At 39.7% G+C, this 26177-nt stretch overlaps 1 protein-coding gene across 4 annotated transcripts in view; it reads right to left on the reverse strand.

Moving 5' to 3' along the window:
• Positions 1 to 26177, reverse strand: part of LOC116044636 (interleukin-1 receptor accessory protein-like 1) — a 281380-nt gene that overhangs the window by 134426 nt on the left and 120777 nt on the right. For all 4 annotated transcript variants that reach the window (XM_031292002.2, XM_035998500.1, XM_035998501.1 and 1 more), the window contains one exon: positions 14007 to 14286. In XM_031292002.2, the coding sequence (XP_031147862.1) occupies positions 14007 to 14286 (280 nt within the window). The remainder of the gene's footprint in view (positions 1 to 14006; positions 14287 to 26177) is intronic.

The raw sequence follows: 26177 nt of genomic DNA on the forward strand, positions 1-26177 counted from the left end.
CGTTTGCTTCACACAAGAGCAGCCATTTTCATCTGTTGCCATGGGAACGTTATGAAGTGACGTAATAACGCGACGTGAACATCATCGAAAAGCTGCAAACCCCGCGATGAAGCCATGATGAAACCGCAATTTTTGCAAGTTCCCGCAATTTCATCACATAAAATTGCATAAATATCCCGCATATTCCATCGCATTTTTTAAGAAAACGTGCCGCATAATCAAGGGTTTTTGCCCACAACAATCACAAAAAAACTCAGCATTTTTCTGGAAGGACTGTTTATATGATGGTTGAATGTTTTGTATTGAATGGAGTAATTAAGTGGTCTGGGTAGAAATAGAATCTTTGAAGGACACTTAAGCATGTCATTTCCATACAACCTTTGTGATCGGATGAACCAGACAAGTCTGGCTACACTGCCGTCACTACATGTAAGCACGTGTATACAGAATGGTGACAAATACAGGGGATAAAAAACAACATGATGTGTTTTTAGTAAGTGGCAGGATGAACACCATAATTCCCTCATTTGGTGTTTGATGATGGTGGTGCTGTCTAACACGTTAGTCCAATATCTTCCATTGGTGTTCAATTAGGTTAAAATATGGTGACTGAAGGCCATAGTATACAATTCATATTATATTTTCATACTCAAACCCATCTGAATTTGTATTCTTTCTCAGATCATTTATTCAGGTTTTTCCTTTAATTTCTCACCCAATTTATGTGACCCGATCCATCTAAATTTTAAATAATCCTGATGTTTTCTAAGTGTGTCCTGTTTCTATAGAGCGCAGAATAAGTCTGCAACTGGTGGAACTTTCTATTGTTTCCCTCCATTCGGTGTCATGTTGTGCCAGTGTGTAGAAAAAAGTAAAGGGAATCACATCAACAGGGGCCTAAGTATATAAGTGACATCACTGGTCCATCTTGTAGCCACTTGCGTCAGCATATACCTGAGATTGGATCGCAACGTCAACCAGGCCTACGTCAGGATGTCAAGGGCAGATGTAAAAACAGGCAAGATCTTTCCTGAGAGCGCACACCCGCTGCAGATAATGCAGCCTGGCATGATTGGATGTGCCACGTCACTTTAGAGACGGATGTAACAATGGCTTTAGACAGGCAGGGAAAAAGTCTGGTCAACATCAAATAATGGCTGAGACCAAGACAGGTCCCAAGTCCAAACTGGCAAACGACTAAGGAAGGCCTGAGAGGTCAGAAAAGTGGTGTTGATACTGAGCTAGAGACTGATACTGGACTCAAGTATTGCATTTATATAAACATATAGCATATGTGCATTACATCAGCACCCAGGACTACCTTTCCTGTCCACACTAAGCAAAAATTAACCCAGATCAAGAAAGGGCCTGTCCAGTAATCCTAAATCAGTATTTTATGGTCCCTACATTATTGATGGTCAGAGCGAAGGTCCTAGAGAGCAGTGGGAAGACTGGGGCTCCTACCTGTAGCGCCAGCTCATAACTCACCTGTCAACTCTAGCACCAACCCCGGGATGATTAAGCACCCCGGCTCCCCAAATCTGACTGTGGGCCAACTTGCTCCTACTTAGCCTCTGCCTAAGACTGTGGCACTTGTCTGCCATGCTGGATCAACCATCTCCTGCCTCAATTATAATCCATACACCTCTCTCTCTCTCTCTCTCTCTCTCTCTCTCTCTCTCTCTCTCTCTCTCTCTGCTTGTGGTTTGTCTCTGTCCCCACTTCCACCTGCCCTTTTTCTCTCCTGTCTTGTAGTACACAATATCTCAGAGAGGAACACACACCTCTGCTGGTAATTTAGTTTTGCCACACTGTGAAAAACACACACCTGCACCTGTCTACACACTTGTATCCACACACGCACGTACACACACAAAATATATAACGATAGACCAGCAACATCTCTGCATTGTGTGATATGTAATATTCACAACTACAAAGAAAGAATAGCTTCCACAGAACTTCCTTACAACTTTATATACATAGAATAGCAGCATGCGATTGATCATGCAAAGCAGTGAAGTGTCATACTTTGAACTTAATGTCTACTTTTGGTTTCTGAGGTGTGATTACTGAAAAGATTAACTTGAAGCTGAAGGAAATTACATTAATACAGTAGGGATTTATTTATAAACTCTCACCGGTAAAAATGAGTCTGTGGGTTTCTTTTTCAGAAAAATGGATGCTTAGCTTTGTGACTTAAATGTAATCAGTGAGAGGAACAAATTAGGGCTAGCGCTAGAGACTTTAAGTACACAAATGAATAATGATTTTGTATTCTAACTGGAATTATTTCCAGTGAAGACCACTGAAGGACCCCCACAGTCCCCGAACCCTACCTTTAAAACTACTGTTCTAAATATACACAAGTACATAAGTACACAAGTACATACACATTTGCAAAAGCAATCATCTCGTCCCAAAAAACTACCTTAACCAAATGACTTATTTTCCAAAGAGTCTGAGGATTCCTCCAAGCCTTCCCTTGAGTTGAATGTCTCAAACTGACAGTAGCACTTCTTGTGTGCAAATGCATTAGTCAGTCATTTCCAACTGCAGTTGATGCCTTCGGGGAACTCATTTTCCATTCCACGACATCCTCCACTCATTGTTATGCTAGCAAACTGATTTCATAACAAGCATAAACAATTTGACTCCACTGTATTCTCTTCTAACTCCGTCATGACCTTATTCATTGGTCCCCAGGCCCTCTGGATGTAATGTATGAGCAGCAATACTGCTATGCATATCAAATACAAGCCGTCTCTCACTAGCAATGCTGCTGCAGGAATGGGCTGTTGCAATGAGGGTATGGGCCATATCGATGGAAAAATGTAAACCAGTCACAGTCGTTACACGAATGGAGAGGTTTGTGTTGTTCTAGTGCAGATATATATTTTTATTTTTACCTCTTTGGGGCAGCAGAAACAAGTTGTCATCACCTTTTAAGTTGATATGGCATACATGCAACATTATTATTCATTTGGAGTTGTGTTTCTGTCCACCCTACTCTTCCATTATAGTAGTATAAATTTTTTAGATAGCAGATTAACAAGTGGCCAATAATGAAATGACCTAAAGAAAGCGATGAAATGTATGAGTGTATAAGCTGTTTATGAATGTATTGATGAAATTCAAATGCAGTTACTGTCCCACATCCCAGGCATGTTCATATTATAATCTCACTCTTAGGGTTCAGGCAAGCTGTGAGTTCTCTCCTATATTACGGTTTGACTGATAACTGCGGTATTGCAGATGTCTCCGTTGAAGCCCCGCCGTTCACAGTCCAGGGGAAGAGGGGAGGCAGGAGAAAAAGTTGGCTGTAGTGCCAAAGTGATTCTGCTTGGGGAATGGTATTTCTGACATTTGTCTGGCAGATAAAAAACACCATCAGATATGAGGAAGAGAAGGTCAGTGTCCCTCCTATCAGATAGCGATGGTTTGGCATCTTGTTTGATGACTTGCTCAGCTCAGTGTGGACCAGGAAAGCCAAGAGGTTGGCTACACGGGAAAGCAACACTGAGGATGTGACTGAATAAAATCCCTCAGTTGGGATATGAAAATATCTAACCTGGGCGTTATTTCGCAGTCCAGCTTATGTATGAATAAAAAAACCCCATTAATAATAACAGAACATCTTGAAAAAAGGGTCATATGTGACCTTCTGCTCAGTTGTCTTGGGTAGTCATGCAGATTGTGACAACTGATTTGAGTCAAGAGGTCTCCCAGAATAAAATCTCCACTGCTAACCTTCTCTCCCTTTGCTCCCTGTAGCCAGGAGCCATTTGAGCTCGGCTTAATCAAATGGAATTGAGCATGGGACAAATGTCCAATCAGAAGGAGCGTGAAGGATATGCAATGAAATTGGTTGAGACCGCAATGCAGGCACATTCTGGATCAAATGTATATTCCAATTTCTACAAAGAGTACCCATCGTGCATCAAAACGAGCATATCTAGGCCTGGTTAGAAATCAGAAATGTTGGCCACTTTTGCTGCGCAATTGAATAAATACAGCTGATATCCATTCTGCATACTAAAATTCAGTTTTTTGATTTGGCCCATGACAATATCTATCCCCTTTTACATAGTTATTGGAAACCCAAATGAGATATCTGGAATACAAGAATATGTGTTAGGGTACTCAAGCATGTGCACCTTTTATGATGAGTGTTTGAATTTCAGTGTTTAAAAAAAGATTGATCAAATTCTGTATTTCTGTTTGTATTATACATCATATGTAGAGAACATAAACTTGTCTACCAGATAATGGTTCTAACCAGGACAGGGATTATAATTTAAAATATTATGTGTTTAGAAACACAGTAAGTAACACAACTTTTCAGTTTGGGCTTCACGTTGTTGCTCAAAGAATTGCCTGGGAATGAAAGTATTCCAAAATTTCAATGAGGTTACTAATAAAAAAATCTTTAGAAATACTAATGTTGATCTTTTACTTAGAATAAATCAATGTTGTGTCTTCCTCACACTGACAGAACATCTGGTTTTCCATAATATGTTTATTGTGAATCAATGTAAGGGAACTGAATTGCTCTTCCCCAGCATGCTAAATATGTGAAGCTTAAAATGCGGAAAAGTCCAAATTAAGCACTGCATAAATGGAAACAAAGCACTACACTTAGAGCGAACACAGATGGCCATGGGTGAATTTTAATGGTTCAGTATGAGGCCTTAAATATACTGTAGCTGCCAGAGAAATAAAATTAAACAAAAACAGATACTGTAGCGGTTTTTGTGCAACTATAGATAGTGTTATTGCAGTGTAATCAGGTTATCTTGCTCTAAAAGATCATCAAGGATTATGGAGTATGAAATGATTGTGGTTCTAAGTAATAAATGCTAACATCTCTGACTACATGCAGGAAAATGATGGTGTTATTCAAATGAATATGATTCCAGCCTGTTAACTAAAAACAGGTATGATAAATAATGTAATACTATAATGCACAAACTATTCCTCTGCACTCTGCTTTCAAGCCTCTGACCCTTTGCTGTAATATTTTTAACAACAAGATTTTTGCTATAATGAAAGAGTTTGATTAGGGATCAGCGAACAAAAATATATGTAAATTATTGATTTAAAAGCTGTTAACTAATTACCAGTATGTTGAATACATTTCTCTCCATTTGTGTGCTAGATGGAGGTCTGTTACTATCCAGCACCTGGCCCCAAAATGGTTTCATGTGCATTCTTTCTTTGACACTGCCATTGTAACATCAGATGTCCACAGTGAATATCTGGCCAAGTTCACACCGCCACATCACAGAGCTGAATAAAGCACGGTGTGAAAGGTGGACTAAGCCCAAACAGCAGGCTATACATTTTCAAACAATGGCTGCTGGAAAACCACCTCTACTAAGCTACATAGAGCCAACTAAAAGGCTGTCCAGACAGACACAGTAGCCTCTCTATACAGGTGTAAAGAAAACTGAATACAGGGAAGCATCATCAATAATCCCTGGCTGGTGAATGAAGCAGCTTCGCAAATCCATATCACACAATTAACAAAAACCCCACCTGGGCACTGCTGCCAGAGTTTTGGCACCAACTCTCTCATAACCTCTTGAAGTAGTTGTACTTGAAGTTTGTGGAAAATGCTATTTTCTCCCATCAGTCGTTGCTGTGGTGCCACTATTTTCTTGGATGATCTGTTAATTAAGTGTATGTTCTGCAGCTAATGTAACTGTACATTTCTTCTCCAAACCAACTGATATACATAAAACACATCACAGTACCTTTGTGGTTTGTTCGCCATGTTAACAGTCAGGCCCACCACTTTGTTCCGGACTGAATATTTCAACAAATATTGGATGTGCAGTCCCTTGAATTGTACTCTAATGCCACCATGAGGTCCAATTATCCATTAAAATATCTCCACATCCACTTGATGAATTAGAACACAAATGGTAGAGACATTAATGGCTCATACGCAATGTCTCCTAATGACTTTTGTGATCCCCTAAATTTTCATCTTTTCATCACCAAGCAGTTAAAGTCTCAAGGAAATGCCATTTCAATGGCTTTATGCTTTAATGACTTCATATTTCTTAGAAAAACTGTTCAAAAGTGAGAAAAATAGCCAACTAACAAAGCTCTGTGCAAATATACAATATTGTGTGAAATAAAAATTCTGATTCGCTCCAAAATTTAATGGGTTCTTCCTTGGCCCATGCTACACCATTTCAACAAGTTCCATGAAAATCTGACTTGTAGTTGTTCTGTAATCCTGCTGACAGACAGACAAACCAAACTGAAAACATTACCTCCTCTGCGGAGGTAATCAATTCTAGAAATCAAGACACAAGGTGCAAGATTCCAGGTGTAGGCGTTGGGGTATTTCTTATGTTTGGAAAGATTATTGGATAAAAAAGTAATTTTTCATTTCATTCATTCATGCAACTTCAAAACCTCATCCATATGTGCCTCTGCACAGCACAGCATTTAAAAATAAACTCCATTAATAAACATCCATCAGGGCGTTATTGTTATAGTCCTCCTCGGCGAAGCTATTCCACAGAGCCACAGCTAACTGATTGTCTCCTGCCAGGTAGCTTATAACACAAACACCATCCTTATATTATACATCATCCGTAACCCCTGGCAGCACAAACCATCCCTGCTGCTCCTTAGTCTAGCGTCTCTCATTGGCTTTGACAGCTGGGCTGGATCAATTGGACAGGCCCTGACTCAGGCTGAATGACAGAGTGTTCCAGACGGCCCATTCTGACTGTCACTTCCCTGAGATATCACCAGCCACTCCTGCACACGAATACTAACACAGTCAACATGTCTGCGGTCTGGGACGGGTAGGAAGTGTGTTCTCTGTGCGAGTTCTTAGTGTGTACGTGTGTGCACAGGTGCCAGGTGAGGTGCACTCCCAGCTTAAATAAGCAAATGGATGTGCACACACACAGATGCACACCCACTCCTTTGCTATCTTCCCCTCCCGTTGTCCTTTGCTGGTGACAGCCCAGGCATTGCAGGACATGCAGGAAACCCATTAATAAGCTTGGGACAGTGGCAGCTTGCCAACACCGGTGAACAGGGTTAAAGGTTAAACATTAGCTATCTGCCAAGAAGTGGGATTCTCTCTGCGCTGCTACATCTGCCCTTAATCTGACACTGTAATCCCTGCACTTTCCACGCTGATCGTGGAGGCACTGTGGATGTATGTGTCCGGGCTTTTGTTTGACCAACACTGCAGAGTGTGTGTATGATGCATGCTTAGGTTAGTGATTGTTTCCGCTAAAGTTTGTTCATGAAATAGATGTGTGTTGATTTGAAAGCTGTTTAAAGACCATTTAATAATTACATTGCAATTGCTTAGTCTGACCTGCTGCTGTAATATCACACACAACATTAAGATGGAAAATGGCTGAAAGGAAGAATTCAAAAAGAAGAATTCCAAAGATTCTTTTTAGACATTTTGAAATGGTAACATCCAAAAGCAAAAGCAATGAAAACGTGTACAGCAACTTTCACTTAGGAAACACCAACCATCATGCATTGCACATGACCTGAATAGAGCCAGACGAAAAGGACACAACATTTTTTCCACACATAATTCAATATATAGGCTACAGTCCACGACAATTAAATATTCCACAAAACTAGTGGAGCAACAACTCAGCAGATGTGAAGCTGGGAAAACACCTAAAGATTACTGAAAACTACAAAGGCTGGAGACCCCACACAGAACAACTTTTTTTAACATACAGAAAAGGTAATTAGAGTGACGTTGCTAGGCAATCCTAGAAATCCCACAAGAGCGTGAAATCTTGCATGCGACTGTATCAAAGCAGAAACAATCATCCATCAAACCAGTTTGCTTTGCTAATTTATGCGTAATGCATGAGCATAAAAGTAAAAGAAACTGAGAAAACGTGCTACATTATGATGAGAGGGTGGATGGAGAGATCAGGCAGCATGGAACTCTGCAGAGAGCTGGTGGTGAATGAACTTCATAAGATTGAGGTGAACGTCAGCTGAGCGAAGGTTCTGCCCTGAAACCAGGATGAACTGGATTAAAAAATAATACTCACTTATAGCACAAGGCAACATTTTAGCATTTGCCATGTAGTGTAAAAAATAATTTACATAATGTGATGTGGACGGTCCTGATTCCAGTTGAATCTTACAAGTGAAAGACAAAATAACTGAATGACTGAACACACACACAAACACAAACAAACAAACACACACACACACACACACACACACACACACACACGACTCAATCCAACACAAATCTATCAAATACATTCATCCGACTATTGTTGATTCAAATCCAAATCACATACTTTGAGATCACCTGTGAACCATTTTTTTTTACATCTACTCCATGTTTTTTTCATTTTCCTGTCATGTAGCCATACCAGCTTTTACTTGGCTGTCAGCAAGGTATAAAATAGCAGGAATTAGCAACTTTGTAATGCTAATAGGCTTACAGAGACACTTGCAGCAGTGCTGGGGAGTTAGTGGTATCCTCCAAGTACCCGGATGGCTGTGTGTGTGTCTGTGTGTGTTCTGTCATTCTATAGTAAGTGACACACTCAGCTACTGCAGATGTTTTCGCTCTGCATAAGACAGACCTCCTCTCGGCATAAGATCTGAAAACCCTCAATGTGACACAGCTCATCATCATATCGGTCCCTCATTATATGTCCGTAATGCATGTTGCATGTAGTGTATCTTTGTGTGTGTGTGTGTGTGTGTGTGTGTGTGTGTGTATGTGTGTGTGTGTGTGTGTGTAGAGCAAAAGAGACAGGCATACGTGCTCAGTATGTTGAGTGTGTGGATGTGTGTCAATTTGGCCTGCTTTTACATACAGATTGGAGGCACTGTCCCTGTCAGTGGCAGCTTGTCTCAGGGGAGTAGAGAACTGACGTGTGTGTGTGTGCGCGCGCTAGTGTATGACGATGCCCTCCGACAACCTTAAGTGCAGCTGAGCAAATACACAGAACAAGTGCACCATAGAGTGATAGAAAGAAAGAAATTATTTAATAATGAGGAACTACATTGCAAAAACAAATCCACCCTACAAGCAAGTTAATGTCATATTCAGTCTAAGGTTTTAGCTCTGCTTCAAAGTATACAAACAAGTCTTGAAACAAGGAACAAACAAGGGAAGACGACAGACACTATTAAGAACATGCCTGATTAAAAAAGTACTTGAAACTAGATGATTTGAATTGGAAATAATTGTGTTTATCTGCACATTTTACCCAGCTGCTTTTCTAATATAAAACTTTGCTAACTGCAAAGTTATTAAGATGTTTGTGCTTTTTTTCCAGTGCAGATGTGTCTCTGTCATCATCTATATCATGCCACATGGTGTCCAAGCTGCTCACAAAGCGTATTTTTTTTTTTATTATACTTCACAGGGCTGGCAGTAATAATAGCTTGGGTAGAACAACACAGTTCCTTGAACCTCAATCCACACAGGGCCTGGGTGATATGACTGAAATTATATTAATATTAATGTTTTTTCAATAGTTATATAGCATGATACAGCAAATGTATGTTTAATGCAATATACTGTGTTTCACTGTACATTGGTAAAACAAATATTTAAATCAATTTGCATGGAATCATTAATTTGGGACAATTTTGCTCAACAACAACACATTGGCCTCTCAGGCGGTAAACTGGCAGAAGTGGCCAAATGTTGCTGCAGCAGTGTGTGTTCACTGGCTGTGACCATGCTTATGTGGGTGTATTATGAATATCCTGTCTACACTGTTTGCCTAGTGCAATAACACCTTTGACAGACAGCTGGCAGCCAAATCTCTTCCCCTGCATCTGGAAAGTCTGTGTACAGGACACATGGACTGACAGTTGCTACTGTATATTACAGATGCCATATAGGAATCACATCATAAACTCACAGTTGAGTAGCCACAACAGAAGCATGTAGTTTCAAATACAATTCTGATGACAGGAAAAACTAGATAAAAATATAAAGTACGTTAGGTAAAGTCACACAACAAACAAGCTACAGTCTAAGTCCCTATAGGGATATTATAGAAATATTATAGAAGGCTTGAAATGATAAATAAGGTTGACTAATGCTCCAGATTTCTTTTTATGAGTGAGCGCTTGTTGATAGCATTTTACAACTGCATGCATTTTTAATGCAGCCTTGTTCAATAATATCACAATTTAACACATCCCCTACTGCTTTCATGACAAAGAAGCATAATCAATAACACATATTAGCTAGTTTTGTAGGGACATTGTTAAATAAACTGCCTAAAGAAACAAATCAGTGATGTGACTGTGTAGGAGAAACCCAGATGTTAATATCACTAGGATATTATTTCACTGAAGATGTATTAACCAAGAATAAAAAAGAGCTTTAATCCTCACTATGCAACACTGATGCTTGAATAGGAAAAGAGAAACAAAAATGATGACAAATACACAAAATACACTGAAAAGATCATTTCTAGATGTTGTCTGAGGACAAGCACGTCAGCAACAATCATGTGTAACATTCTTGGACACAATATCAATACTCGCTTTGACACAATGACATCATGGGAGCCCACTGAATTGTTGGATTGAATTGTTATAACGTGTTCAAGTATAAAATGTATCCAGTGAGAGATGATATTTTGTTGTGCTGTGATTCATTCGTTCCATCGCTCAGCGCTCTAATTCCCTAGGTCCCTTCATGTTTCAAAAGGGTGAGGATCCTCAAGTAAAAACACTGCCAAGAGCCTTATCCAAATGTGATATGTTAACATATGCAAGCGCTGATCATCTATAGGACCCACGCTGCTGAGACAAAAGAGAAGAGCAATCCTCTGATTTGGCTGCGGTGACTGGGAATTGAAATGAGTCACGTCTACATAACAGGGCTGCTATGTGGTTGTAAAATTGGATGAATCCATTCCTGCGATTTTTAACACGTTGTCAACGCTCGAGTGAAGAACGAGGAGAATGTGACAAAAGCAAATGTTGTTGCAAACGTCATACAGAAGCCATTTAAGGTTAATAGCGTCATCTTCAATATCAATATTTCAAGTGTTATTACTGCTCTCTTTGAACTCACATACAGTATGTCATTTTCTACCATATATATAGTAGATTTACCATTAGGTTGATATGCAGTATGAGAAAGCAATCGAAAGTCTGCTTTGTCAGTCATCTGAACTAAGCCTTGGCCTTATTATTGTGGCTCCAGAACTCACGGTATATGCTAATACAGGACTATAAATCATTCTAATTTGATGGTCCCATGTGGTCAATTCTGATGCATTGCTACTGTATGCACTTCAGACTGTACACACGCACACTCACACACACTCTCTCACACACACACGCACACACACGCACACGCACACACACACACACACACACACACACAGTGTCCAATAACCTAATCCTCTCAAGCCTTTTAAACAAACCCTCCCTGTTAAAAGCCAGCGTATGCTGCTGTATAGAGCTGACTAATGAGCCAGTCCAGAGGAAAAACCCTTTACCTACAAGGTTAATAAGTTATTACTATATAATAAAGCATGTTCACAGTCTTCAGCTTATTTCTTCAATTCAACTGTAGCAAAACTGACAGTAAACACCTTGTGACAAATGAATCTTTTCCCCTTTGTTTTTTTCGTTTTTTTGGGGTGTTCAATTAATACAGCTTGTGGATTTAACTTGAGGGAAATCCCACCATCAATCATCACCTGAATCTGCACTTCCATCCAACTCTGAAAAACAGGGCTAGTGCCCTTTAGCTCATTGTTTTGTTTTTACAACTTTACTGTTCTGGTTTAGTCTCACTGCTCTCATCAACCTCATGTCCACGACTGTAAACTACCTGGCTGGCAGCAAAGAGAGACGGAAAACGTTAGCTAATGAACATAGTGGAGCATCTAATAGCTAAAGAGCCAGCTATTTTCCTTAGAAGTTGATGAAGACCAAAACAATGAATTTAAATGTGCCACGTGGCCAGAAACATAACTCCAAATGAATGCTACTGTTGCTCCATGTCTGCTGGATGTGTAAACAGGCAATAGCTTGCTTACACATTAGCCATACGGACTTTACAAGGCCATACTAGAGTTCTTCCCAAAGTGGCCAAAAAAACTGATTAATGCAGCTTTAGAAAATTAATATCTTCAGTTGTTGGGTTGTTGTGAAAATAGTATCTTGGGCTCTCTATTTTAAGAGACTAATTAATTGATAATTAGTGGCAGTGAACATGGTGTTTTAAAAAAAATGTAATTTCATCATTGATCTACATACAATCACACATAGGAATATTCACATCATGACATGGTCTTACCGTGCTGGAGCTAATCAGTGTATTACATGTCATAGTGTCATCAATAGCCTATAAGATCTGAACACCCCCAGCTGCAGCGGATGCTTTGATTAACACTGAAAATCAGGGGAGCTGATTGTAGCATCAATGCTGGCAATGTAAATAAGGGTCAGGGTTGTAAATCTTTCATTTGAGTGACAAATATTTAGAGTTGAATGTTAAGCATTAAAAACTGAGGATCTTTGTCCTGACTTAAAAACCTGCAGAAAGCGACTATATTCAACAATGGTCCAAAGAATTGCCTGCAGAGAGAAATCCTGTGTGATGGAAAAGTGCTATGTATTCAGAACTATTGTTATTTCTCTCCATGATGGGAAAATAAGTGTTGCTCCTTAATTTGGTTCTGAATGGTGGAAACTGGCGACAAAGCAACACTACTCTTCCAAATCAAATCTCATGGTTCTACTTTCTGCGTGATTACACAATACCTCTGAGCTGACTGATTGTCTACCTCCAGAAAATGCTGCCAATGTCGCTGAATAGAGAATTGTTGGATTGGTGCTGCCCGTGTCTTTTCAAGGCGGCCGCGACAGCAAAGGGGAGAGTGCTAATGGTGATGCATAGTAATGGCCAAAACCTCCTAAAATTGAGCTTGTGAAAAACAAGGAAACCTGTGCTGAGTACAACTGTTCAAGAGTACATTGTTCTGTTTTTTTGCGAGGGTAACACATTTCCCAAATCATTTGTTTTTAGGTTGATATATAAATGTTTTTGTGGATTTTACTGAATATTAAAAGATTACACTCCTATCTTCTAGAAAGATGTGTTTTCAAACTTCCCCTTGTCCTGTGGGCTCTGAGACAGCGGCTTTGACTTTTTTTTTCCCTGAAAGGCCACAGACAACCTCCACGTTAATGAAAACTTCTGCCAATATGAGCTAGGAAGCCAGAACATTTCTCTAGGGCTGTTCTCGACTAAAGAAATTCTTAGTCGACTAACACGCATGTGATTTTGTCGACTAATCGATTAGTTGATTTAATCAACACATCTGGGCGCTCTGAGTGGTCGTTAAGACTAGAAAAGCGCAATATAAATGCACTCCATTTATAAACTGTAAAACTGAGTTCCTCCATAAAAAATCATGCAAAAGCAACACTTTTAAATCTTGTGTTTACCAGAAATGTGCTCATAAGTTTCTTGGAAATAAATTATTCAGCATGAAAAAGCATTAAACATGACTAATAGACTAAAAGGGGGGAGCCCTACATTTCTACAGAACTCATAAATCAAACAATTGTCTACCTCCTCCATCAGGCAAGTGAAAAAAAGAAGATAGTACAAATCCCCTTCTCTTTTTTATTTTTATCTGCCTTTTTCCTTTCCTCAATCCTTCTGCTCTGAATTACGTTCCATTCTCTTTCGTCTCACTCCTTGCTCTTTCACGTTTTCAGAAAGGACTTACAAGGGCCGAAAAGTTATGGATTTACCAATTGCAACTAATGGCTTACTGTCCCCCAAAGGAGAATAAAGAAATAATTTAGCATATAAAGTGAAGGAAAGGGGCCTCAAACTGTTAGATGCTCTGTGGACTAAGAACCAGTGCTCTTTTGGCCAGAGATGAGAGACTTCATTAGAAAGCACCAGGGGAGGACTTTACTCCTCCAGTGTATGTCTCCAAGTAATGCGGGTTTACAAAAACTAAAAAGGAACTTACCTTAATACGCAGGAATAGTACCCCACATCGTCCAACTCTGCCGGTCGAAACCATATGGCATCCTCCTCCTTGCTCATCCTTGTGCCGTCAAAACTGATGGGTTCCTCGAAGTCACCATGTCCTGCACTTTTGTACCACATAAGGCTAAGTCCTGCGCTCTGCGCATGGGTGTAGTTGGCTCTGATATATCCATAGAACAAAGCACACTTAATCCGTACAGGTTCCCCAAGAAGCACTTTATATTTCAGGTAGTCCACTGACCAATCCGTGCAGCCTTCCACTGAAAGAAAAGGACAAAGAAAAGTAGAATTAAGCATTGAGTTACTAGGAAAGGGTTTGACTATTTTTTGAGCCAATTCACCAAGCCAAGCAGAGGCAATTTGTAATCATGAAAAGGGTATGTGGCAACCAGGTTAAGACCACTTTCAGTGCTGGCATCAGTCTGTCTGTTCATGTGCTTTGCCAGCAATCCTTGTATCACAATCAATAAAGACGCTCTTCTCCTCCCTGCAGCACTGATATACACAATGTCTCCTTTTTGTGTTTCACAAGAACAAACAAACCAAGAGAAGCTATTCATACATATGACTTCCTAAGTGTACCAAAATGAATTTAAAGCTAATTTAAAAAGACCTTCAGCACCACTGTATCCTTTTGAATGTTAAACTGAACTCTCAGCATACCAATTGCTGCATTCAATCATTGTTTCCTGTTTGAACCTGCCTTCACCTTCAAACAGTACTGTATTTATGTTTGACTTGTATGTCACCACCTCATACATAAATTGAGTCTACTGGCAATAAACTGTGTATAAGCCGCCGTCAATACTGTATCTGTTTAAATGGCAGTGATGGCACTCATCTACATTTGACCTTAGAAAATCAGAAACTGCAGTGAATCTGCATTTGCTTTTGAGATTATCCTCAGATCTCAAAGGCTGTTTTCAGTAATATAAATGGAAAAAGTAGCTTGTCTCATATTGTGCAGCTGAACATGCCAAGATGGAACCATGGGGGTTTTCTTAATAAGACATCTGATAAAGCCCACCTAATGTCAGTCAAAAAAGTTACAAAGATTGAATGATAACTGCTTTATTCATACACAGCAGGCAAAGAGATAGTTTTGATCTACAGACTTATTTTACATCTAAGATTCATGAGAAACACCAGATATTAAATTGACACTAACCTTTACCAAGTCCTGACCCCAGTGAAAAGTCACACAGACAGTACCAACTCCTGAGTTGCTGATTGAGATTGTCACACACAATGAGTTGTGTAAAAAATACGAAGGTACAATAAGTAACAGTGTCAAGCAAGCAACATATTTGGGTGGGGAAAAAAAATAACTTTCAGGTGAGCTGAGGCCTGTATCATGAAGCAAGGTTAGTTGGTTTAACTCAGGTGTTCCTGTTTTGCGAGCCTGGCACAATTTGTGGTAAATCATTATGGTAACCTGCAGTATGTTGTACAGCTAACCTGCTGCTGCTTTAGTTCAGGGGATCAGACCAATGCCTTCTGTAGGAATGACAACTCTTCAACAAGGTTTACAATAACTTCATTCACTATATCAACTATATCTTATGAATCCGATAAAAGCTCCTGAGCTTGCAGAGGCTTTAGCCACTTTTGAAACAGATATACTGATCAAAAAGTTTATTTTTCTCTGCTCTTTTACTTGGTTTTATATTTGAGAAACAAACTGGGTCCACACCGCATCAAAAACAAGCTCTCTGCCTGGTTTATCTTACCTTATCCATTTTTTGCCTTCCTGTTCCTGACATCCTCTCTTCCCTCGCTTCACCTCGCTGCATATCTCTTCCTTTAATAACAGCTGGCGAGCACAGCTGCCGCAGACTCAACAGGCTTCGCTAATTGAGCCTCTATAAATGTTTTATTTACCAAAGAAGCAACTTGGCCGCCAATCAGCGAGGTGCAGTGCGTGCGCTGGGGGTAACCGGGGGGAGGGGTGTTGGCGGGGAATTGATTAAACCATGCTGATTTATGTCTTTGTATTGTATTGCGTGGTACTGTAAGGGTCATGCTGGGAGCAGCAGCAACAACACTAGTGGGTGCTTTAGGTGCTGGAGAAAAGATGAAAGAGGGAAAAGCATACACTAAATCCCTTAAACAGTGAAAAAATGAGGACAACATAATGTCACATCTAGATGCCTTCAGGGCAGCTGCAGTATAATCCGTCCATGCTTGATTTGTCTGGCCAACAGTCCAAACCCTAAAGATAATTTATTCACAATAACATAAAGCAGAGAAAAGCCGCAAGTCCTCACATTTTGGAAGCTGAAACCAGAAAAGGTTTGGCGGTTTTGCTTGATAGATGACTTTTGACAATTAATTGGTTATCAAAATAGTTGGCGATTCATTTTCTAAGTATTTTTGAACCATTTAAGCAATAGCTCACTTCATCTATGTTGTCTTGTGGATTTTAAAAGGCTTTCTGGGAAATGTAGGAAGACAGTTTAACAGATGAAGCAGGTTGAAAAAAAAACTGATAAAATACAGCACTTTATCAAAAACGGGTCCTGGAATCCACTTAACAGCCAAGATTCAACATTTACAGCTTCAAAGTAGTTGAGGGTGAACGTTGCCTTTAAATGTCCTACTGATTATACCATTAGCCTCGTAATTTCACCGTCCGATAGATTTGACATCTCATTTTATCTGCAGCAGCAGTGCCAAATCTGCAGCACCTTTCCTGATCTGACATGATCCTAAATCAGCAACAATAAGTCACTGTCTTTATGAGAACACTGCGTTCAGATGCACTTTTTGACATCCCCCTCTAAACCTCAATTACGTGGGTTCACCCAGGAGCAAGACAGTGAAACAAAAACCAGTGAATAACTAGAATTTCTTTTTAGCAAATACAGGGGAAGGCAGCGTGTGCTCTGCGAGCTACCCAACACCACAATTCTTTCATTGTGATTAAGTCTGTGAAACTGTTGCTATGGCAACACAGGGTCTACCCTCGCTTATCAAGAACTTGCTAATTAGTTTGTGGACGATAATAACTTGAAAGCTTAAGGTAAGACAACCACAGCTAAGATGGTTTCACTTCTAATCATGTGTCCTAATTGAGAGTCCGAAATGTGTTTTACTCACACAACTAATAAAAACAGCAGGGGAGTTAATGAGGTCCTATAAGCAGGCAGCGGCTCAAACAAAAAACAAGATTAGTCTGGCCAAAATGTGCATGAAGTAATCTTTCTGATAAGTCTCTTAGGTGTGCATACACACAAAACACACATAAAATACTGGGAGTTTATGGGGCAGTGACTTGCTGCCCCATGTGCAATGGGTATGTACCCTGTCACTTCAAAGTTCCCATTAATCAATCAATCAATCAATGATCATTTATTTATATAGCACTTTACAGCAACCACAACATAACTAACTAGATAACTAAAATAACTAATAATGCAGGATCCACCTTAGTTGAAATTTTACTTGTGGTGCAAACTCCCAGTACCAACACTAACTGAACCACGGGCTTTTGGGGAGCCCTGGTTCACTGAATAAAAAAGATTAAAGATTGGGAAATATTTAACTACCTTAAAATATATAAAGTTGTTAAAATAAGCACTGTCAACAACAACCACATCATTACAATGCTGCTTACAAACTAATTAACAAAGTTTTATAATATAATAGAATAAGGCCATTCTGCTTTTACTTGTGACACTTAGTCACAAGTACATTTGGTTTTACGGTAACACATCTGTACTTTTACTGAATGAAATTGTAACTGCAATATTTCTACTTGTAATGGAATATTTTACATTGTAGTACAGGTACTTTTACTTAAATAAGGGATCTGAATACTTATAAATAAAATATTAATAAATATTGAAAGATATCTAATGTGCCAATATGCCCCACTAGCTGAGCTTAAACCGGTGCATCCCTTGTATAGGTATTCTGCCGGCCCAGACAGAAAGGACAAATTTACTTAAAAGTGCTTTCAGTGTGGCTGCACAGACTTGATTTGGTAACACAAAAAAAACACAAATGCATCACTGCTAAACATCAGACAGTCAGTGCCTTTCCTATCAGCACTGCAAATAAATACTCAGTCCACCCTTCTTTTTTTTTTACAACTAACATTTTTTCTCTTACTAAAGAAAATGGGAAATAGTTATTTTGACGTTGTCCGAATACCAGATATTTGCTACTACAGTACAATATATTGTAGTCATCATGCAAAATAGTACAAATGCATAGCCGGTTTATTAAAACATAAATTGATACATACTTAAATGTGGATATCACAATCTTTAGACTAAATCATTAAATTACATACATATTAGTATGCATCTGATAAAAAAGACATATGACAAGTGATACAAAAGTTTAATGGTTGATTACTACTGAAAACATATGCAACATGTAACAGTGGGTCTTTTCAACAGTGAAATTACTGCCAGATAAAGGATGCTTTTTAAACCACCCTAAGGCATTCGATTACTGCACAGGGTTTTGGAAATATCCCCAGTTTTACTGTTCAAGAAAAAATAAAAGCATAAAAAATCCGTAAATTAATTTCCTTTTAAGGGTGAACTCCAGCCCAACTGTTTCAAAGGGCTTGCTGTATTTATCTCTAATACCGGCACGAGGAGCTTGCAAGCACCAATATCCGTTATCTTCCACCTATCCTCAAATCGCCCGTTTCAGACTTTTGACAGCGTGTTATCGTTCATTTCAGTAAGTGAGGGTGGGGATTCTGCTTAATTTGTTGGCAGGAAACAAACATGGTACAAAGCCTAATTGAACTCGATTAACATTTCCCTGCTCACCAGATTTCCATTCTGCTGGATCACAATTGGTGAGGGAATTGGCCAATCTGCTGAGTGATAATAACAACTCAAGCGACTGGGACCATCAAGCATAAGCAGCGTTTGGGGCTATGCTACACATAACCCAAAAGTAAAAAGGGGTAATTCCTCAGTCACAGTCCCGAGAGCATCCTGGGTCCAAACAATTCTGTTTGTCAGCTGGGAAAATAATAACTGTCAGCTGTCAGTTGTTTTGCCAAATGATCACAGAACAAATGTTTACAGGTCGCTCAGCATGGAAATCGGGATTTAATTGAGCCACATTCACTGACGCCACATCAAAATGGGGTCTTCTAGCCATATCCCCGTTTAAACCACGCCATTAAACAAAGACAGGGCCATTTGTCAGGCCTGCCTTGTTTTTATATTTGTCATGTTAGACTCATTTGTCCAACTGTGTAAAAGTCTGGAGCCTCATTTATTAAAAGGCTTTCTTCCTCATGTTTTATGTTGTACCCAAAACCAAACCGAGGACGTCATTTACACAAAGAAGAAAAAAACAACAACTTGGTTCTAATGCCAAAGGTAATTGGCTGCATGGATTCATTTCTTTTCATATAAAAATGTATTTGTAAAAATCATCACCCAAGGTTTAAATGCAAATATAGACCGAAGCATACATTAAAATCAAGGCTAAGGCAAAGAAGACTTTTACGAAGGTCTTTTGAGTTTTAAAGCTAATTATACTTTCAAAATATACATACATACCATTATTCAATATTCATTATTTTAATTCGACCCTAGCTTATAAAAGGATCACACTGGAAATTGGCCTCAAGTCATTCTTCACTTATGTACTGAAGTTGTTTTTCTAAATTTAAAATGCATTATAATGTATATAGTTTTATAGGAACTAGCTCGCCTATTTTCAGTGGAGCTCCTTCGTATTGGATATATAGAGCAGGGCATTCTAAAATATATTAAAAAATAAATCTTGTGTGCAACCGACTGCTGAAACGATGTAACACAGATGTGACCAAGATGCTAGTAAACATGGATTAAAAAAACAACTATGATGCATTTCTGGTTTAAAGGGCACCACAATAAAGCTAAACAAATGTTATGTCATCTTGTTTCTGCTCCATTTTACTGTCACTTGAGAACGAGCATGTGCTCCCTCTGGAGAGGAGGTGATCAGCTCATAAATTGGGTTACAGGTCTGCTGAGGGGTAATCGTATGCAGATTGAGTCACGTCACCACGGAGACTCCCACTCCCAAGTGTCTGTTCTCTCATAAGCACTCACAGAGATGGTTCACTACCATTTTTCTCCATAAAGGCACCAGTATATTTTAATCAGAAAGGCGCACATACATTAGGCCTAGGCTGATTGGAAAAACACACACGCACACGCACACGCACACACACACACACACACACACACACACACACACACACACACACACACACACACACATACTCTAAGGTGACGCGACATCAACCTTTACTTGCCCTCATGAAGTGTAGTGTCTAAGCTGGCCTTGCTCCAGGGTCCCTAAAGGAACTTCACAGCCACTTCTGCCAAGGGAGGGAGGCAGTAGAGGAGAGAGATGTCTCGAAATCTTGACCTGCCATTTTCCTCCTTGTGAAAACGCTGTCGCAGCAGAGTGGGTCTCAAATAAGAGGAAAATAGCTCTGATGTGTGGGAAAGGTAACCTCTCGGCTGCCGGCGTACAGGAGGAGATTACGTGCATGATTGAAGTACATCCAGCAGGTTGAAAAAGAGAATGAGTCATCAGCCAATAAAGCAATCACCTACGGCCTCTGCATGTGAGAGTATGTTCACTTCACACAATACACAGACACACACACACACACACACACAAATACACAAATAATCTATTTCAAAAATGATAGTAGATAGGAAAATAATTGCCGTATACTGTTGGTGTAATGGCACTGCAACAATAAGGAACTGCAAATGCTAAAATTAAAATTGAGTTACGGGCCATATGGTGACATAAAGGAGAATCTATAAGCACCTGGGAGTGAACAGGGGTCTATAAATATACAGGGGGCAGCGCAGAGGAGGGAGATTGTTAAATAAACGGTCCAACATGATGGGATATATGCTTTTTTCAATGTCTTCCTTTTTACATCTAATGTTTGCACATTTTCTACAGAGCTGGAGTAGGGAGGTGTTTAGGAGTTGGGGTTAGCATAAAAAAGGAGGTAAGGCAAACAGCAAGGCCTCGCTCGGTCCAAAATTATAAATTATGCCTACCAAGTAAAGCTGACTAATTAACTAACCTAAACACTGTGCTCACTGACTGTATCAAGCAACCTGTGCTGTAGTCAGAGATGCTGTACAGAAGCACTGCACGGATGGATGAACTGTTGTTCAGGACGAAATAGCTACAAATAGCGGTGGGTTAGTCATCTTTTTTTGGACAGAGCCAGGCAAGCTGATTCCCCTTACTTCCAGACTGCAGCTCTATAGTTAAAAGAAAAAACTACAGTGTATTACAACATAGGTTGTAGCTCTGGTCAACAGTACAGGTTTTTTAATTTGTAAGAGAAAAAAAATGATAACCCAAATTAACCATTCAAACATCCATCACAGTTTACCTACTGACTTCCTGGTTAAACGTTGGCCTACCATACTTACTTTGTTAATATTATTTTGTTAGTATTGTGTGCACTCAGTTTCTCTGTGCAATGAGGGATTATAGGAAACCACATGAGTTAAACCATAAAGTGATTTGACAAAACTGTCTGCTTGTTTGCAACCAATGATTGTCTGACCGCTCATGTTTGCCCAGTTTAACCAATTTTTAGTGATGTCGCCACCTTTTTAGCAATTATTTTGGTGAGGACAATGTAATCATAACCCATTGGACCGATGGCCCGAGCCAAGAAAATTAGTGTAATTCCCAAAATATTCAAACTATCTTTTAAATTCAAATAGAACATTAGCATAATTTAGTTAATGTTTTGAGAAATTTGGAGAAAAAAAAAAGGTTAAATGTAGATGAAAAGATTTTGACTCCAGCTGCCCAGCTTATTTCATGATTGCAGTGACATTTACCTCCCAGTTCCCCACTAGCAGATAAAACAGCTTTCGCTCTCCCCATCTCGCCTGCACTTTACTCTTATGACACTTCATCTTGATTTGTCGTTTGTCTCTCTCCCCAACTCCCTCTCTTCCTTGACAGCCACCGGGCTGTCATTTATATGCAAATACTCATGTGTGATTGGAGAAAAAAAGGGGGAAAAAAGCAAACTGCTTTTCTTCCTATCGCAAAATAAACACTGCCCACAATCTTGCCGGCTTCTTCCTTCCGTATCAGATTCAGCTCCCCTGATTGGACACGGCCTCCGGAGAGAGCGGCGCCTGCTGTCTCCAATCATGGGTTAAACGCTGACAGGGACAGAGAGCACAGAGAGGTAGCTGATGGTAAAGGGGACAAGGGCCAGGATGCACCCTTGCAGGGAAGAAAATAAGGAAAGAGGCACAGAGGAAAATAAACACCCACACCCACACCCACGCCCACCCACACACACACACACACACACGTAAGTAAGTAAGTAGGTAAGACTAGTTTGGCGGAAGAGTACAAGCTGTGTACAAGCTGAGTACAATATGTCTACGTGCACCAGCAACAGATCCTAATCATCCATTTTATAATTTTTTTTAAAATCAATTTGACAATCAATCCATTTCAGCGTACCATACAGATGTTCTCATCTTGTCTTCAAACGTGTGCACACTGATTTAAAATTAGCAAAAGACTATATATATATATATATATATATATATAGTTTTTAATTTTATTTCACTAAATAAATCAACACTAAATTTGACTTGAATTGCAAAAACAAGATCCAGTTTTTTTCTTTGCATGGTTGCAGTGCAACAGAAGAGGACATGGTTCTATTTTTCAGTGACAAGAAGCAACACAAGTCATAGCTGCTTCATGATGCAAAGATGTCTGTTTTTTTTTTTTTAAATGGTCAGACTCTTGATCCTTTTACTACTTGCAGATTTCTAAGTGGCCATGTCTGTGCTGTTTAATGCGTTCTGGGTCTTTTATGTTGCTAAAGGTAGCACTCATTGTTCTCTATCATCTTAACCAAAGCTTCTGTTAATTTAAAAATAGAAATGTAAAACACATTATGTGAAAGGACTATTTAATGGGAAGGACCTTCTTGACAATAAGTTTTTGAAATGGGAAATGTACAAGCTTTCATCGAGTGGTTATTGACTGAATCCCTTAAATATAAACTGGCAACAGAGAAATCCTCTAATTATTAACCTAAATACTAACCTGCATATGAAGTAGAAATAGAAACAGAAGCGCATTTCTCTTCAAAGCAGTATGTAAATCAGCCTGTGTGACTCTGTATAGGTGATTAGGACCCGTTTTCCCTTTCGTGCTCAATAACACTCATATTACATTTGTGAGGAAAACCAATCATCCCACTATACGTCCAAATCTGTCAAAAAAAAGTGTCTTATCATCCTTTTGGATAATGTCAGCATGAGTATGTGATGACTTCTTAATGGGGTGACTACGTCTCCCAAACAGCATTTTGATTCTCCTGGACAATCAAACTACAAAAATTGCCTTCTATCTATATGTTTACTCTCAGTTTGTGCCTATTTCAGGGGGACATTTGACAAGGAGCAGATGTAAAAGTGATCCTGTTATGGCTGGGGTATACTCCAGAGAGAGCACTATATAATCAGAAAATCATCCTTCTGTTCCCCACAGCGCCAGTAATCCTCTCATCTAACAAACAGCCTTGGGATGCATCGAGACAAACAACATAAACAATACTGGCTCTTGAAAAAAAGTACCCGAGTGCTGCATTGCAGACATGACTGCGCACATAGGACAAGAGTGTGGCTAAGACGTATTCCACACACTCTCACCCACCCACACAGGTACAAAATACACAATACAGGAACACACACAGGGAGAACGGGCCACACGATCTGCGCTGCCTCCGCTGGCAGCCCTGTCAGCCTGTTTTTCTGTGCTGTATCATGGCGGTGTAGGTGCACTAAGCCGGTGAATCAGACCCTTGCCGGTCCACTACAGACACGACATACAATTTTGGCGTTGTGCTCCGGTGCCCCCGCGAAATAAGCATAGGTGAAAATAGAGCATGCCCAGATGGATAGAGAGCCTTGTCCCATCAGCCTCTGCGCCAGCCATCTGTGAAATGATAAGATGGCAAGAATATGCAACAAAAAGCAAGCAGCGGGTACCATCTTGATGGGTGCTCGTGTCAGCACTCATACGCCAACTCTGACCTTATTTTTTGTCTCTCATTTTTTCCCACAGTGTTAACTACCAGAGCATCATCTCTTTCTCTTTTTTGCCTTTGTGCTTCTCTCTCTCTCGCTCTCCTACTCTGTCTCTGTTTCACCCGTCCTCTATCTCCAAGCTATGCCGTTCCTGTACAGAAGAGTGGGAGGGTGAGGGGAGCTTGTGCTGGCAGTTCAAAGAGAGTGGAAGAAGATTATGATAGAGAAATGATTCGAGCTGCAGATCAGCAAGGACAGTGAGGTCCCTGCTATAAATGACATTGCCATTGTCAATCGTCACTAATTTAGCAGAAGTGGACGGTGACTCAGTTTCTTGACAGATATGTTTTCAAGGACGAGTATATTTTAAAAAATAAATAATTTTATAGGAATATTGAAAGGAATTCAGAGGTAAGGCAGAAGAGATGCAGGTGCGCACACACACACACACACACACACACACACACACACACACACACACACACACACACACACACACACACACACACACACACACACACACACACACACATCCAGAGAAACCTAGTGGTCTGGAACAAGAGTAGAGCCAGAGCTTCCCATTAGAGGACATTACTGTCAAACACTGGAACGAAAACTACCTGCTGTACACTGATTACCAACCTACCTCCCGCTACAATTCAATTACAAACTAGATAATATGATGCACTGCACTCATTCTCTGTGACAGTATTCAGCCAGTAACATGGGAATTGAGGACAGCTGGCTGAGATGTTTCCTGAAAATGCCGATGACTGTTTGTTTCATATTTCTGCACCAGAGGTGGTATTTTTGGTTTTGTCTTGCCGGCATGTCCATTGCTTTTGATTGAATTTGTTAGGATGGGACAGCACAGTTTCACAGCCAAAGAGACGGTGAGTGAGTTAATACCCTGTTCGTCACACGTAACAAACACAGTGTTAAAATTAATCTCTTCCGTGCTTATTATTCCCATAAAAAGTTGGACCAGGGTCAAGTTTTACGTTATTCATCAGATCAGTGCATCATAAAACGGATCAAAGCTGCAATTAAAAAATAAATAGCTGGGGTCAAGTTCACTCATTATTGGCAGCACTGCAGCATTTTGACTACAAAGCTTCCCATCTTGCCCACTAAATCTAAAAAGTCAACCCGAGCTTTGAGATAGTTTCGATTATAAGTCAAAAGTCAAGTTAAATGTGTTTATATTCTACTAACTTTGCATTGATACTTTTATTAAATGACTTAGCTTTATTTACTGCCGCAGCACTGACATGTTCTTTCTCCCAAATCCATTTAACACGATTTGCAGTTTGCAGTTGGGAAGCCAACGAGGGATCTTGTCTAGCGACTCCTATTGGCTGGTTCGAGGTGACTATATGGTGGTGGGTGGAATATGGAGAAAAAGTGTTAACTTCTGGCCCAAAGGAAAGAAGCTGTTGGCACATCTTGTGTAGAGGAATGTTGCTGTCTTTACTCCCTCCTCAGGCCAAGACTGGGAGTTATCTATGACAAGGCAGCAGTGTCAGGGGAAGTACTCATTCAAAATCGAGGGGTGAAGGGAAAAATGCAGAACACTGCCATTAGCAGACATGCACAGAAAAGACAGTCAATCACTTCCAATTTTCTCTCCAGACTAAAGATGACTAAGAGTCTCAAACAAGCCTTTTAAAAACGATTTTACCTTTGAGAGGAGATTCTCCTGACAATACAACTCAAATTACCTGCAAATTACACATTACCTTATTCATACTGTAGACCCAGAGAGGCAAGTGAGTTATTGTGCCAGTCAAGCTGAGAGCCTTTAGATGATTAAAAGCTGGTCGGAATGTAAACTGCTCCAAAGTCTCTCCAAAACAGTCTGAGAGTAACCAACCTACAGCAAGCTAAATGCAATGGAATAAAACAGAATATGATTTTAATTGGAAGGTTTCTTCCTTTGTAGAAATAAATAAATAAATAAACCAAACTAATGCAAATTCTAAACAAATAATATTAAAACACTGCAAATAGGGAGTACTTGTATTTAGGTCAGAAACACTTTCAACTATGAATCTAATTAAATAAGAGAT

This window comes from Sander lucioperca, chromosome 24 (assembly GCF_008315115.2).
Source record: "Sander lucioperca isolate FBNREF2018 chromosome 24, SLUC_FBN_1.2, whole genome shotgun sequence".
Lineage (NCBI taxonomy): Eukaryota > Metazoa > Chordata > Actinopteri > Perciformes > Percidae > Sander > Sander lucioperca.